The 15512-nt window shown below is 40.3% G+C and overlaps 1 protein-coding gene across 1 annotated transcript in view; it reads right to left on the reverse strand.

Annotated features, from left to right (window-relative positions):
- UVRAG (UV radiation resistance associated) overlaps positions 1-15512 on the reverse strand; it is a 120524-nt gene that overhangs the window by 85294 nt on the left and 19718 nt on the right. The window contains exons 3-6 of the mRNA XM_089513015.1: positions 14867-14901; positions 13217-13378; positions 12633-12707; positions 11232-11317 (exon numbers count right to left, since the gene is read on the reverse strand). Of these exons, the coding sequence (XP_089369141.1) occupies positions 11232-11317; positions 12633-12707; positions 13217-13378; positions 14867-14901 (358 nt within the window). The remainder of the gene's footprint in view (positions 1-11231; positions 11318-12632; positions 12708-13216; positions 13379-14866; positions 14902-15512) is intronic.

The raw sequence follows: 15512 nt of genomic DNA on the forward strand, positions 1-15512 counted from the left end.
GCTTGATATCTAGTGCAGGCAAATTTAGACACCTCAATGAGAACTCCCTAACCTCAACAAAGCAAGCCCACATCAGTTAGAAAACCATGTAGTATTTTAGGTGACTTTTTAAAAAATGTACAGGTCCATGTCTTTTTGCTATGTGCCATGGTCAATTGCCTGAAGTGAATGGCTGAATGAGGCTTGCCCTCTCCCTTTTTCGTCTTTCCCCCCCTTGGTAACAGCATTTGTTTCATTCTTGGTCATAAGCCATGAATGTACAGACTAAATACAACAGTCACACATCCTATAGCAATTTCTCACAAGAGAAATAAATACAGGGAAGGTCAGATTTGCTAAAACAACCTTAGTTTACACTAGATTTATTTAAACAAAGTAATGGCCATTGGGGATTTAGAAAATAAAACAAGAGCTTTTTGGCAATGCGAGAGATATGGGATACCCCAACTGCAAACACCCAGTACTGTTATTAAAAGGACTTCTATTAAACAGATTTTAAAATAAGAATATGAAACCTGAACAAACAAGTCTTTATGCTTGCCTAGAGACTAGATTCTGAAGAGGTGCTGCTACATTAGCCATGAAAAAATGCCTCCCATCCCCATCTCTTCACAAGTACATGTAATCTGACTTTTTGTTTTTGGAGTTTTCTTTCTCACCAATACCTCCAACAGACCTTTCTTCTTCTTCATATATGTGATATGCAACCTCACCCTCAGTCTATTCTTCAAATATTGTAACTAATTGCCAATACCATGGTCAGACATGAAGGAGAAACACAGAAATGGAGGGGCCGAGTGTTTTCTCAACTCACCACTAGCTTCCTGTGTGACAAGAGGCAATCGCCTTTATAGCTCAGGATGTGGAAAGGAAAGAGGACAAACAGAAAAAGGTCCAAGCACAGAGACCCTTGGATGAACTGCACTCCCAAGGCACAGAAATGTAAAAGGATGAAATGTTGATCCAAAGTTTTCAATAGTAAGGCCCAGCACAGAACTGGCCAGTATGCATTCGGAAAAGTCAAACAGCAGTAACATGACTTAATGCCCACAAAAAAGTACTCTGTCACAACCCTTTTCTTTTTAGAGCTGTGTGAAAAGCATTGTAACTTTACCACAACTGAAATGCAAGCAAACATCATTCATGGACAACGTCTAAATGTTTATATATTTATGTATTTATTCCACAACTATGTCATCGCCACCGACACAACTAGCACAAATGCCCTTTTGATGTATCCACTGTTCTTTCACATTTGTATGGAACAAAGAGCAAAACTTCCCAACATGTTCTTCGTTAGTCAGGCATGCTATATCAGAGTAGATAATCTGGTCCCAATTCATTAAGCTATCTGGACCCAGAGCACTTATGGCTTTAAATCCCCATGAACCTCATCAACTTGGTTCTACAGATCCCACGGACAGCCAAAAACACAAATATATGGCTTCTAAGAGCAAATCAAGCCTGAACTCTCAATAGAAGCCAAAATGACCAAAGTGAAACTGTTTGGACATCTAATGGGATAAAATGAAAAGATAATAATGCTTGGTAGCACAGTACACAGTACCGGTGGATCAACTCAAACATGTCAATAGCCCAGAATATGAAAGACCTTAGTAGGGCTGGTAATAACCAGATGTCTTAAAAGTCTCTCATTCATAGGGTTGCCATAGGTCAAAGCCACAGGTCACCCCATCCATTGATGGCAATTAAAAAACAAAAAGCCAAAAGCAACCAAAAAGCATAAGAGAATCAGTGGCAGCACCATCACCCCATTCATTGTCTACTGCTGGTTACCTACCAAGACAAGCAACCAGTTTAAGAAACTGATTCAGTGTTACAAAAAAGAAAAAAGAAATGAGACAGAAGAAGAGCCCTCCTTCCTCTCCATCTGCCACTGCCTTGGCCTCAGAGGGAGAGAAGAACCGCTGGACTTCCCCACTGCCATTTCCTTCTTGTAAGAGCAAGGAACTGTCTAATTAACAATGTGTAAGCTGCTTTCTGGCTGAAGACTGGGGTCTAAATACTCTAAATAAATAAACAAATAAATATAGGCAACTTTCTGTACAAACCCTGGCTTGAGACCACAATGGAACAGATCTAAAGAATGCTTCATCTATCTGAGTTACCATAATGTATTCAAATATCTGGCTAATTTGATATGGGTAAATAGTTACTCAGATATTTTTAGAAGGAATCTGATCACAACATCATACAGAAATGTTGGAATCACAAACTATCTCAACGTGGAACTGACCAGTTCCATGACCCTGAGGAAAACACCTCAAAAATTGAGAAGGGCAAAGATCAATCACACAAGCAATTGGCCCGCCTCTGTTGACCAGTGTGCCTATGACTTTGTTGATAACAAATTTAAAGATAACCACATGATCTCTGATTCCATTCAAAATATGGTACCCAAACCAGAATGGAAGCAAAATGTCATGGGTGTGGTTAAGAATGACACTGACTATGCAATAGTATCAGGGCATGGACAAATTGCACTTCAGGTTACAGGTAGCACAGAGGGGAAGCAGATGAACACAAGATTGCCACTGTTGCTTGTTATTCCATTTTTATCATGTGCAAATATGCCCTTAAAAGAAAACTATGCAGATAGTTTTTAGGAGTCTAGATAACCACTACACCAATCTACCATGCTCAAATTGAGATCACGCCAGTTACACGGCACGTTACTTTTCAGCTTAAGGCTCGTTCAAACAAATACTACATGATAAATTCTACAGCATTCAAGATGAATGAGAAAATTAAAGACATGTTCAGAAATTGAACAGGTTGAAAAGGGGGCTTATTTTTAAATGTCAGAGTTCAGTATTCTATGTATTACTTGTAAATATTGTTCTCATTACGACTCTATGGAAAATTAAGCCATCTTCCTGAAGTTTTCAATCCTCCCTCCCTTCATAAGCCGCCTGTTTTTTCTATATAGGTTTTCCTATGGCCCCAGGCTAGAATTCAACACTCACTTGCCAGCTGTTAAAATTCCTGATTTAATCCTGAACAAAATGTCCAGGGCCTGGTCACCCTTCAACAAGCTCCACAGAAAGCTGCACTGTCAGGAGTTATTAGTGAGAACGAAGGAGAATGACGGAAACAGCTTGGAGTCTGCTCTCTTCAGGCCCATTACAAAGCTGGTCACTATAACATAGGCAAGGCTATTTCTCTCGAGACTGAGCATGTAGAATTTAGGATTCCCAGCATGCTCAGTGGTCACTGAACAAGAAGAGCAGATTCCTTTTAATTTTTGAAAAACATTTGCATTCATTTGAACTCTAGAGGCCCCAAGAGTTGGATAGAGGCACTCCCCATTCATGTGTTAAAAGATTATAAGGGGCTGGGTTGGGCAGAGAGTGAAACTGATCTCAGGGAACACATAATCTTAGACCCACTGACAGAGCTCATTTCCCACCTCCTCTTTAAGGTCTTGCTTGCCTTCGTCCCAATTTCCAGTCCACAGGTCCCTGAGGGCCTCCACCTGTGCATTTCTATCTGCTGTTAACTTCCTGAACCAGCAAAGAGGAGAACATGCAGATGTGTGGCTCAACTTGTGCTGATGACCAGGGTGCGGGCTTTTCTGCAATGCCACCATTAGCGATCCATTCTGTATGTGCGCTCCTCTTATTTAGGCAGACAAATCTTACAGACATAAGATACTGTTTCTACTTGCTGTGCATTCAAAGAGAAGTCAAGGCTAATAAGGAGAAACAGTACCTCAGGGGTTGTTCTATAATGGAAACAGACGCCAGCATCTAAAGAATCTCAGCTTGTAATGATAGCGTTTCTCATCCTTTTAGCTTGAAAAGATGAGTCTAAATTGTGTGTAATGCAAAACAAGGTTTCCAAAGCCAAGAGGGCGCTAAGCAAAGTTGACAGTAGTCATAGACTTCAAGTGGCCAGAAAAAGATTTTCCTTTGTTCAATGATCAAAAGCTAAATAGCTATTCTATGCAAAATATAACTAAATGTGTGTAATACAGTTTTGTTAACATGATTATGCACTCACTGATGTACACTTTTCTTGTCCAAAAATTCTTTTTTTTTTTCAGTCATAGAATGACAGAGGCAAGAAGATGTTTTTCTTTATGTAACAAGATGTGAAGCTAGTCACTAGCTATAATGGCTTTAAAAGGGGATTCAGAAAATTGGTGGGGGTCAGTTCTATCAGCATCCATTAATACAGCATCCATAAATACTTTATTTTATTTAAAAATAAATAAAAAAACTGCAAGTTAAACATAACTTCATGCTCACCAGAAACATATCTGAATATTAATGCTGAAGTATACAGAAAGCAAATGTTGGGGGAAGGTTGCTGCCTCTGAACCTCCTTTGTGGGCTTCCCAAAGGCAGTCCTCTAGCTTGCCACAGTTAAAATGAGAATGCTATACCAGACATTCCCTTTGTTTGGTTTATGAGGACATTACATTAATAAAAGCTATCCCACTTTGTTAGGGTTAGCCTGTCGGAGAAGTAAGCGGAAACCAAGTTGGTTTCACACACAGGTGGTAGTCTCAGCATTCCACCTTCTTGTAAGCGCAATTAGAGAACTCAGACATTTGAGAATTTATTTTTTAATGTTTTTGCAGGAACATGGAACAAAACTGTACTTGCTGAATCAAGTTCAAAAATAAGACAGTCCAAGTGTGTGTAGCTCAGCCTCACCACATGTATTTTCATTAAAATAGCCATCCCACTATCACTATTCTTTTTCTTGCAAGGCAACAGTGTCACCTCCTGGTAGACCAGCTACACTGAATTTTAGTTTTCTAACTCCAAGCAACTAATCCAACAAGATTGAAGGTGTTGGTGGGAGACAGAAGCAAGCTCAGCAAAGATAGTTTAGAGTCCAAAGCATTTTTATAGCTAGGTTGAACATCCATTAGGAGTCTTCACTTGGTCCCCCAACACAGAGATTTAGTGAAGCCAGTCCATTCATAGATCCAAAATTCCCAGCGCTGAACTTGATATTGGTCCGCTTACAGTAACTGTAATTCCCTTGGCTCACCAATTGGGCCTCCCAAGCAACAAAGCAGGAGGATGCGGTCATGTTCTAGAAGAGTTTGTTTCTCCTAGAACATGGCCACATAGCCTGAAAAACCCACAAAAAAAACTATGGATGCCGACCATGAAAGCCTTTGACTTCACAAAGCAGGAGGAGATGGGAAGTAGTGCCCATTCTAGTAGTAATGCTCAGTTATAAACCCGTCAGGAAACTTCTCCTTCCAAACAGATTTCAGGTAACAGTTCTGGGAAGGAAGAATGATCATGTTTGTATTGATTCTTTGTAGGCTTCTCTGGGAGCCCTTTCAGATGAACAGCATGATAAAAATGACTTCAATAAGTGAAACAAGCAAGACAGCAGGATGGTGACTTTGGCCTCGTATTAGCATCTTCTCTCATGGGCTTCTGACTGCTCTTTGTCAGCTAATAGTAACATTGGTAGAGAGCTTTGTGTGCCAGTGTAGCATAGTAGTTTCAGCGCTGGACTATGACTCTGGAGACCAGGGTTCAAATCCCTGCTTGGCCATGTAAACCCATTGGGTGACCCTGGGCAGGTCACACTCTCTCAGCCTCAGAGGATGGCAATGGAAAGCCCCTCCAAAGAGACGTGCCAAGAAAGTCCTGTGATAGGGTTGCCTTAGGGTCACTGTAAGTCTGAAACGACTTGAAGGCACACACAACAACAACAGCAACAGCAACAAGAGAGCCTTACAATCAACGATTAAGACATTCTCTCTATCCCAGGGCTAAAATTACCTGACCTTGTTTTTACTGTAGGGGTGGGCAAAGTGCAGTCTGGGGGCCACATGTCACCCACCAGGCATTTTTGTTTTCTCCCAAATTCTCTCTAGATGATCGGGAAGGCATTTCCACCCCGTCTGGAGGTCCCCTGGGCCTGTCAGGTGTTGTTTTTTTTTAAAAAAGATTTTTGTTTAGGTTTTTAAATTGTTTTTGCCCCCAAATGCCCTCATGTGGGTGGGAGACATTTCTGCCAAATGGGGGAAGGAGAGTTGGACCAGTAAGGTCTCAATAAGTCTTTTTGAAACAAGAAGTAACTCCCCCCCCCCCCCCGCTGTGAAAAAGTGCCTTTCCCAGGCCTAAAATGACCCAGGAAGGCCCCAAAACATGGTGAAAATGCCCTCTATGCATCCTGGAGGCTGTTTGGGGGACAAAAAAATAATTCTTGATTTATTTTTTAATTTTTCAGTGGTCAGTGCAGGGGGAGAACCAACATCATGCCATGGTTTAAGTGTTGGGCCAGGACACTGGGGCTGCAGAAAATCCAGTTTGACACCACTTTTAACTGTCATGGCTCAATGCTATAGAATCCTGGGAATTGTAGTTTGTTGTGGCACCAGAGCTCTCTGACAAAGAAGGCTAAATGTCTCATAAAACTATAATTCCAGGAATTCCATATCATTGAGCTATGGCAGTTAAAGTGGTGTCAAACCAGATTATTTCTGCAGTGCAGATGCAGCCTGAGGCCACGGTTCAAATTTTTGATCGGCTATAGACACCCACTGCGTAAGGCACCTTGGGCAAGGCACACTCTCCCTGCCTCAGAGGAAGGCAAGAGCATACCCATTCTGAACAAATTTTACCAAGAAAACCCTCTGATAGTGCCACCATAAGTCAGAAATGACTTGAAGACACACAATCACCACAGTGCAGGGAGTTTGTGTGGCCATTCAAGGTCTCCTGAAGGACCAATGTAGCCCCTAGCCTCCCACAGTTGCCCATCCTTGTTCTAGAGCATTCAACTGAGACCCCTTTCTTTCTGTTCCTGGTCTTGGCTCACACCTCTTTACATACACACACAGTGTGTTCAACTGCATCTTTCTCTCTCTTTACAGGTTACTGATAAGAACGTATGTGCATGGATTAATTCACACTGCAAAAAGAAATCCTAATGCAACAAACTGCTTATGTGCCAATTCTAAACTTAATTTTGTAAGTTCTCTGGGTTAAAAGGATAAGAGAATGGAATCACAGAACAATAAAAAAATGAGGGGAACTGTTTGCTAGGAATGCTGGAGATATATGCATCAGATCACCAAGAAATCAAGTTATTAAAAACATGGAGTCCACTGTAGCTGTATAGAGAACCAAACAATGAACTGCACAAATCTGTGTTCCAAACATGCTTTGAAAATTCAACTTTATGAAAGGGATGTTTATGCTCCACTTGAGACTGCTGGAAAGAATTTTCATGGTATATTGTTTTCTGCTTAAAATACTATTTATTTTTCCCCTGAAAAAGATATGTTTTTGAAATGCATGAGGAGCATCCACCTGTAAAGCTGTCTTTGGTTTTGTATAAAATTCTCTCATATGTATGTCATATCTGTTCAATCTACAAATCAGTAGAAACCTAAAGAAAAGCGACTGATAATCAATCCATAGGTCTTAAATTTTCTTCCCAAGCTGCAAGCCAAAATATCTTCCAGATGGGATGGAGAGCAGAATCAACTGAGTGTTCGTTGGCTTTATGGTCATCAAAGCTGTGTTCATTTGGTGCTCACAAACCATCTGAAGGCCATCCTACCATGACTCAAGTCTACAATAATTTTCACTCAGGAGTGGCTACAAGGCAAGTAAGTATACATCTGTCTGTAAAAGGCTATTTGTAAATTTAGTGGTTATTCTCTGCTGTTTTCATAACTGTTCTTCCTCTCTCAGCATCTCAGAGATAGCAAGTCTATCTTATTTTAAAATAACTATCCTAAATATTGAAAACTGGATACATGTTAAATATGATACAACTATACTGCTGCCTGCACTCTCAATACATACATACAACATACATACATGTTAGTTATTACCTTTAAAGCCCTACATGGTTTAGGTCCAGATTACCTACGAGATTGCCTCTTCCCATATAAACTGCCCTGTACATTCAGGTCCTCTGGCAGACATTTACTCCAATCAGCTAGGACTACACTGGCAACTGTCAGGCAGAGGACTTTTTCTTCAGCCGCTCCTAGACTATGAAATGACCTGCTAGAAGAGATTCAACAGCTGAATACACCGCCTGAATTTAAATCAGCATTGAAGACCAGTCTCTTCCAGCAAGCTTATCCAGATGATTTTTAAATGATCTTATTTGTCCTTTGAAACTGTTGCATGTTTTGATTAATGTGTTTTAATTGACATTGTGCAGTTTTTATTTGTTGATGTTCCCTGCCTCAATCCATTATTTTTGTTTATTATTATTACATACATAAATATATTATTCTGCTCTTCCTCCATAAGAGCAAAGAGTAGTATATACAACTCCTCCTGCCAATTTTATGCTTACGACTCCACAGCGCAGAGGTTAGGCTGTGAATATATATCTGATAGGCCTGAGGTCAGCTAGTGAGTCTCATGGCTCAGCTGGGATTTGAGTCTCCCCCAATCTAATTGGTACAATGACTCTATAAATTAGCAGTAGTTAGTTAATCCAGAAACAGGATGAAAGATGGACCAGAATATGATAAACATGACAAGAAAAACGAATCTATACAATTGAATGGTAAGGACAACAATGCCCCTCGTAACGATGGCCTGATACAGATGGGCAGAAAGGAGCGCTGAGACACCACCTCTTTCTGCCCCATACAGAAGCCACAGCAACCAAACACTGTGGCCTTTGGAAGACCTAAAAAGAACCCGCTCCTGGTGGGTTCTCCTTAGGGCACGCTTGTGGCACCATTGACACCTTCGCATGCATTGATGACATCCACGTGGCACTGCACCATGCTTACATCATCATGGCGGTCCCGTGTAGATGGGGACGAGCCATTATGGCACGATGGGGCTCGGGAGAATGCGGTTGCTCTGCTCTCCCGAGTCCTAAAATCGGCCCCAGGCGGCACTTTTTGCCCGTTTTTATTGAGCCTATGTCAGATCAAGAGAGGCATCTGGATTGGGGAAGGATACTGAGTGGAGAGGCAACCAGGTAGATTTGTCTCTGGAGTGTTAGTGCAGAGTATGATGCAGCTGTGCAGCCAAGATCTTGCCAAGAAAACCCTGTGACAGGTTCACCTTAGAGTTGCCATAAGTTGAAAACAATCTGAAGGCACAGAACAACAACAAGCTAAACCTGGCAGCCTCTAAAGTACAGGGATATATTGTTTTGTCTCATTCACATATAGATAATCTGCAAAGAGGTAGGTTTAGTCTGGGTCTTACAAAAACCCACTACTATAAACATCCCATGAGAAAAGCAATTTATCCATGACATAAGGATGACAAAGGATATACTATCAGAAAACCAAACTAATTGCAGATCCATGATTAAGCCCTTTAATTTAATGTAACTGTCTAATTAAAAAAAAATTATAAGACGCTCTGAGAGCCTTTGTGGCTGAAGAGTAGGGTATAAATACTTAAAATAAATAAAATAAATAAGTAAGCTCGAAAAACACTAAAATTTCATAAGCAGACAACCTGAGGACTGAGTCCTTTAGTTTAAGCAAAGGAATATACAAGTGGATGTACATACGACACGCCTTAGAACTGCAAATTAACTGGATAAAATAGCTATTTAAACTTTAGATAGCCAGGGCTCAGTGAATAATACTGAAATACTTATAGTACAAGATCTGCAGGCAAATGGACTGACATCTCATTGTTACTATTACCATTTAAAGAACTTGGATAGGACCAGTTAGAACAGGGCCCATAAGCCTGTGATCAGGGAAGAAAATTGAAAGCTACACCATTAGCATTAATATCAGATAACTGTTCTCCTTCTTTTATAGGAGTTCCAAAAGCCCAGCATCACTCATCTAGGATAACTGATTTCACTAGCAATGATAAGAGCACCTTGACAGGGCACCAATTATGAAGAGGCATTCAGTACTAGATGCCATACTCTAGAGGTGGGACTAGTGCAGAATACAGTGAAACAATGGCATCCCATGACTTGTAAGCAATAGTGCAGTTTATGCAAATTAGAACTCCAACAGACCTTTTCCTATTGTAGTTGCATCATGGTGCTGATGCATGTTCAACTTAATAAAACCATGAGAACCTTTGTTCATGTATTATTGTGAAGCCACCTATTGCTCCATTCCATACCTGTACATTTGGTTATTATTATTGTTGCCTCAATGCAGAACTTGGCATTTGCTCCTTTTTAATTTCCGTTTCAAAGTGAAACAAGCAAGGCTGAGAAAGAACCAAGGCCTTGGTGAACTTCTGTTACAGTTGGCATATAGCAGATAACTGCTGGTTACACAGGCTAATTATTTGATCCTGTGAGGCTTGTTCTTAACACGTTTAGAAAACTCATATGTGTGCTCTCAAGTTTTGGGGTGCTGTTTAGATTTCAGAGAAGATTTTATCTCCACAGACAGCACAACTAATTTGCATTAACACTGGTTATGGCCAATAATACTGTCATATTCTCTACAATTTATTCCTGTTTCAAGAAATCAGATAGAACTTAGTATCAGTGAACATTAAGATAGCAGAAGAAAGAAAGGGCAACAAAGAATGAAATATTCTGCTCCTAATCAGTGACATTAAAACATACTGCAACCACTAGAACAGCAGTAGGTAATCTGAGGTAATTGTGGTGCTAGGCTGCAAGTTCTGCCATCCCTGGCCACCGGCTGTAGCTAGAGCCGATGAGAATTTTTGTTCAAAGCCATGTGAGGAGCCACAATGCAGCCAGTCTTGTATTAAGGATAAAGCTACCATTCATCTGCAGCAGTACAGCTATAAGAGCATCCACGCTCGCTACTGTTCATACTAATAAGGGTGCCTTTACATGTGTACTCACTAATGCTAGGAAACTCATCACCAGTTAGTGCCCTATGTGGTAAGCTAAACTCCCTAGTAAATTTAATGCATTTTTGTTATGTGTCTTCACATTGACTCTGATGGCAACCCTAAGGCAAGCAACTTGCCCAAGATCACCCAAAAGGTTTCGATGGCTAAATGGGGATTTCAGCTCTGGAGTCCTAGTCCAGCACTGGCTCACTGAGAGTCTAGTCCAATACTGGCTCTCAGGAAAGGCCTAACATAATCTTAAGGAGGTCTTGAAGTCAGGCATCAAAGATGGAACAAGCTTATTTACAACAGTGCTACAGGCAGAATATCAGACATGATGTGAAAACCTCTTGGAGCAGTGTGTATGTTCTACCTAATGACAAGTGTTACTTTTTATAACATTATCTGTGTCAAAGATTCTGATTCAGGATTTAGAAAAAAAAGGATTACCTAAGCAAAGAGAAGACATCATATGAATTACGAACACTGTTCTGATCCACCTGGAGGAGGTTATTCTTCTGGGTTCCTGAGTGGCCCTTAGAAGGCAAACAAGGTTTTATTAATACTTTACAATTATCAAGGCACTCTGAGGGTGCTGAGGGAGGATGCAACAATCTACACTTTTGAAAATAAGCTCCCTGCTGCCCCATGCAGGAATGCATGGAATGAATGTTCCTTTCTAATCTACTTAACTAGTCAATAAATACAATGGTCTCCGGCAGCCCAAAAACATTTCCTTAGTTTTGAAGCAGGTGCCCGAAACATAACTGAAGAGGGTTGAGCAGTTCCTTGCATGTATAATGGCCCCAACAACTCAAAAACCTTATGGTGACAGCTTGGCAGAGGGGAGACATGATGCTTCATACAGAATGCAAGCTAGGGATCACTAAGGAATAACACACATTTAAGAACAAAATAAGACAACACCAAGCTTTATTGTACAACTATTTATCAGTAGTATTCATAATGCACTCCTACAAGTGAATCTCATGGCAATAATACTTCTCTCTCTCTTTTTTTTGTTTTTTTTGTTCCCACAACTAAGAAAAAAAAGAAAAAAGAAAAGAAGGAAGGACGGACGGACGGACGGAAAGAAATGAGGGGAGAGCAACCTGCCCCAGATGGATCTAATTTTCCATTAACCTGAAACTGGATGCTCCACAAGCCAAATAGATTTGCATGAATGTGATTAATAGGCTTGCTATATTTATCTGTACATCTTTCAAAGATCTTAACACAAACACATGTCCTCCTGTTATCTTTTTGGCCCCAATTCCAATGAGCAAATGGACATACAGAGCAGCTATTCACTTAATTTGTTACTAGCATTAAAGGGCCTCAAAATTCCCTTTTGGACTGAGGAAAGCTCAGTGCTGAACTGTTTAAGCACATAAACCAAAAGCTGTTGATTTCATTGCTCAGGAAGCTGTGATTACAGTACATTATTAGACTCTGACCTCGTAATCACTAGATGTGGCAACTATGACAAGATTTCTACCTTGGAGGAAAAAGGAGAGAATTTTTATGCACATTTTATGGTGCTGTAGTGTACATTTTAAAGTGCTTCAAGTGTTCAACTAGAACAAATATTTAGCTTTCATAAAGCAATCACCCCAAATTACTGCAAAGCTATGTGTATTCATAACTAAAAGTCACTTTGTACTATAAAACAGACTCCAAAGAGAACAAGACACATTATCTATGCAAAACCACTATGGACCTGTACCTAATTGGCGTAACAATGACTGCAGTGGTTTTCCCCAGAACATACAAGCAAAAGCGTGCAATCTGTTCCAAGTCTAGGAATTCTACTCTATACAAAACAGAGGCATATACGATGCATATTCTTACCTTCTGTTCATAGGATGCTCCATAATAACCATCATTTAGCCCAAAAATAATTTCATTTGGACTGCGAGCATGTATCTGTCGATTAAAAACAGTGTCACACATTCAGTCTATTTGTTTCTAACTCAGTTATTTACTTCTTCCAGTCCTTCAGTTATTTAGTTCTTCTACCACTTAAGGTAGCAGTCATCATAGCAGTAGTGCATTTACTAAAAGCCCTTGATTATTCAAAGTCCATCACCATTTGTATGGTGATCCCAGGCAGAATCACTTTCAGGGCAAATTTCACAATGTGCAAAACTAACCAAATCATCCCATAAAACTGATGTCATAATAAATGTGTTACTCTTTCAAGATGCTACAAAGCTACTAAACAACTAGGACAACTATTCACTGGTAAGCAAGTAAAAAGTTCAATTGTCAAAATCAGTAGCTAATTCTAACCATACCATCAAATTCTACACAAGATTTGCTGACTCACAATCTTCGATTCCTTATGAGGAATTCTGCTTAAATAGTTCAAAAGAGTCAGCTGTTCAAAATTTCTGTTACCTAGCTGAAACAACTTTTTTTTAAAAAAAATTTACCTGCTGGCCCACATATTTCAGTCCATCTAGATTAACCTTCCACTCGATCAGTAGCTGATAGGTGTCATTCTTGCCACCCCATATCCTCACCACAAAACAGGACACTGACGTATCAAGACGATCAGGCATTAGGCCAAAGTCCAGACTTCGCCATGTTGGATTCTGTGGATATGAAATAAGAGGGACAGTTCCAGTAGCGTGAAAATGTTCAGGAATATTTTACCTAGCTGTGCACTGTGTTGACCCAAATTTAACTATTATTAATATTATTATTATGCTTTATTTATATAGCGCCGTAGATTTACCGATGCTTCCTTGAGCCCCAGGTTTGAAGAAAAGGTGGAGGTGTAAACAAAGAAATGGATGGGTGGGTGGATTCCTATAGTCAATTTATAATTAAGTACTTCTAAGGCTGCATCCGCACTGCAGAAATAACCCAGGCTGACACCATTTTAACTGCCATGACTCAATGCTACTGAATTCTAGGAATTGTAGTTTGTTGTGGAAACAGAGAAGGCTAAATGTCTCAAAAAACTACAATTCTCAGGCTTCCATAGCACTGAGTCATGGCAGTCAAAGTGGTATTAAACTGGATTATTTCTGCAGTGCATAGGCAGCCTAAGTTATGTCAGTAGTCAGTACAGAGCGCAATTATGTATATCTATCTAAGATGTGTAGATGTGAAGATAGAAGGCTCTACCCCTGCCTACTCCCAGAGGCTGATGAAAGGCCTTCCTTCCATCTTAACCGCCGCCACTCTGGCCTCGGAGGGAGAGAATGAGAGTAGGCACACCTCCACCATGCCTAGCCCCAGAGGCAGATGAAAAGCCCTCTCTCTATCTTAACTGCTACCTTTTATCAGAAGATTGGAACAGTGTTTCAGAATCTGTTTGGTCAGAGGAAGATAATGGTCAGAATCCAAAGGTGCAATTCCCCTACTGCAAATAATATTGCATTTGTGGGCACCTAGTTCTGAACTATGCACAGGAGAGAAATCCGTGGCAGTTTCCAAATGTGCAACTGGTTGCATGCCTAGGGACAGCAAGAATGCAACTGTGCACTATTGTTTGTACAACGCTTCCACATCCTATGGTATGCCAACTATTTCAGTTTTCCTCTGCTGATATTACAGCAGATTTAGGGCTGAAACAGATGGCTCTGAAGGGGCGGCTTGATGCCACCCCTTTGAATGCTAGGTTGAGGCCATGAAAGTGCATGCTGCAGCCCCAACCCAACTTTCTGCCGGCACAAAAAGAAGTGGTAAATTGCAGCTGCTTTTTGAGTTAGTAAAAAGCTGGTTTTTCCAGTGCCACACCAGCTTTGTAGCTCTCCTGTGGCATATAAACGCCACCGTGCTGTTGAAGTACCACAAAGCCATCCCCCATGTGGCCAGGCGTGTTGTGTGACGCCAGCTTTGGGGCATCGTCGGAGTGTGTAGCGGTCTGTTTCAGTCTTTAGGCCAATGGTATAATAAGGGGAAGCAAATTCCCTTTAAAAAACCTACTGTCCATCTCCCATTTAACAGCTTGCCAACTTCTATATGAGTACAAATGGAAACCGTAAAATCTCTTAGAATTTAGAGAGAACAACGTTCCAGTAAATTATCTAGATAAAATAGGGGAAAGATGAAGAAAAAAGGAGACAACTTACCAGAGAATTCTTGATCACTTCACTTTTATAGAATTCTAGGAAAAGAAATAAATTTAAAGAAATATTGGGGGCTTCAAAACACACATCTGACATATAAAGTTAGTACCATAAACTAGTGTTTTTTGCTACAGAAAAAAGATTGCTGCATTTTTAACTGAAGATCAATTTGATACAAAAATGTTCATTTCATGACAGCAGAAACTGAATAAAGCTCAGCTCAAGACAATTACAAATAACCTCTATGGAAAGTAGTATGCCTTTAAAGCAAGCAATGATTATACCCTACCACAGCATCCCCCAATTTTGTGTCCTCCATATGCCAATTTCCATGAGGATGATGGGAACTGTAATTAAGCACATCTGGAGCATACCAGACTGAGGAAGGCTATACTACAATATCCAAGTGCATGCTTCCAAGTTCCCACAATCAGCCATAGCCTCACTGCTTTTAATAAGTATCTCACACATCCTTTCTCATCCATAAATTGAAGCTCACTTTTGCAAGAATAGATTAAAATTTTAGGAACACGGTATGCGTGAAAGAAATTGTGTGGTGCTGGAGAAGAAAATAAGGTTTTCACAACTTACTATGTGGACTCAAAACGATTTAGAGTCTTTTTGTTTATTAATCTAGTAAAATATTTAG

This window comes from Sceloporus occidentalis, unplaced genomic scaffold, assembly GCF_023333645.1.
Source record: "Sceloporus occidentalis isolate IW3139 unplaced genomic scaffold, rSceOcc1.0.p SCAF_2, whole genome shotgun sequence".
In the NCBI taxonomy this organism is placed as follows: Eukaryota; Metazoa; Chordata; class Lepidosauria; order Squamata; family Phrynosomatidae; genus Sceloporus; species Sceloporus occidentalis.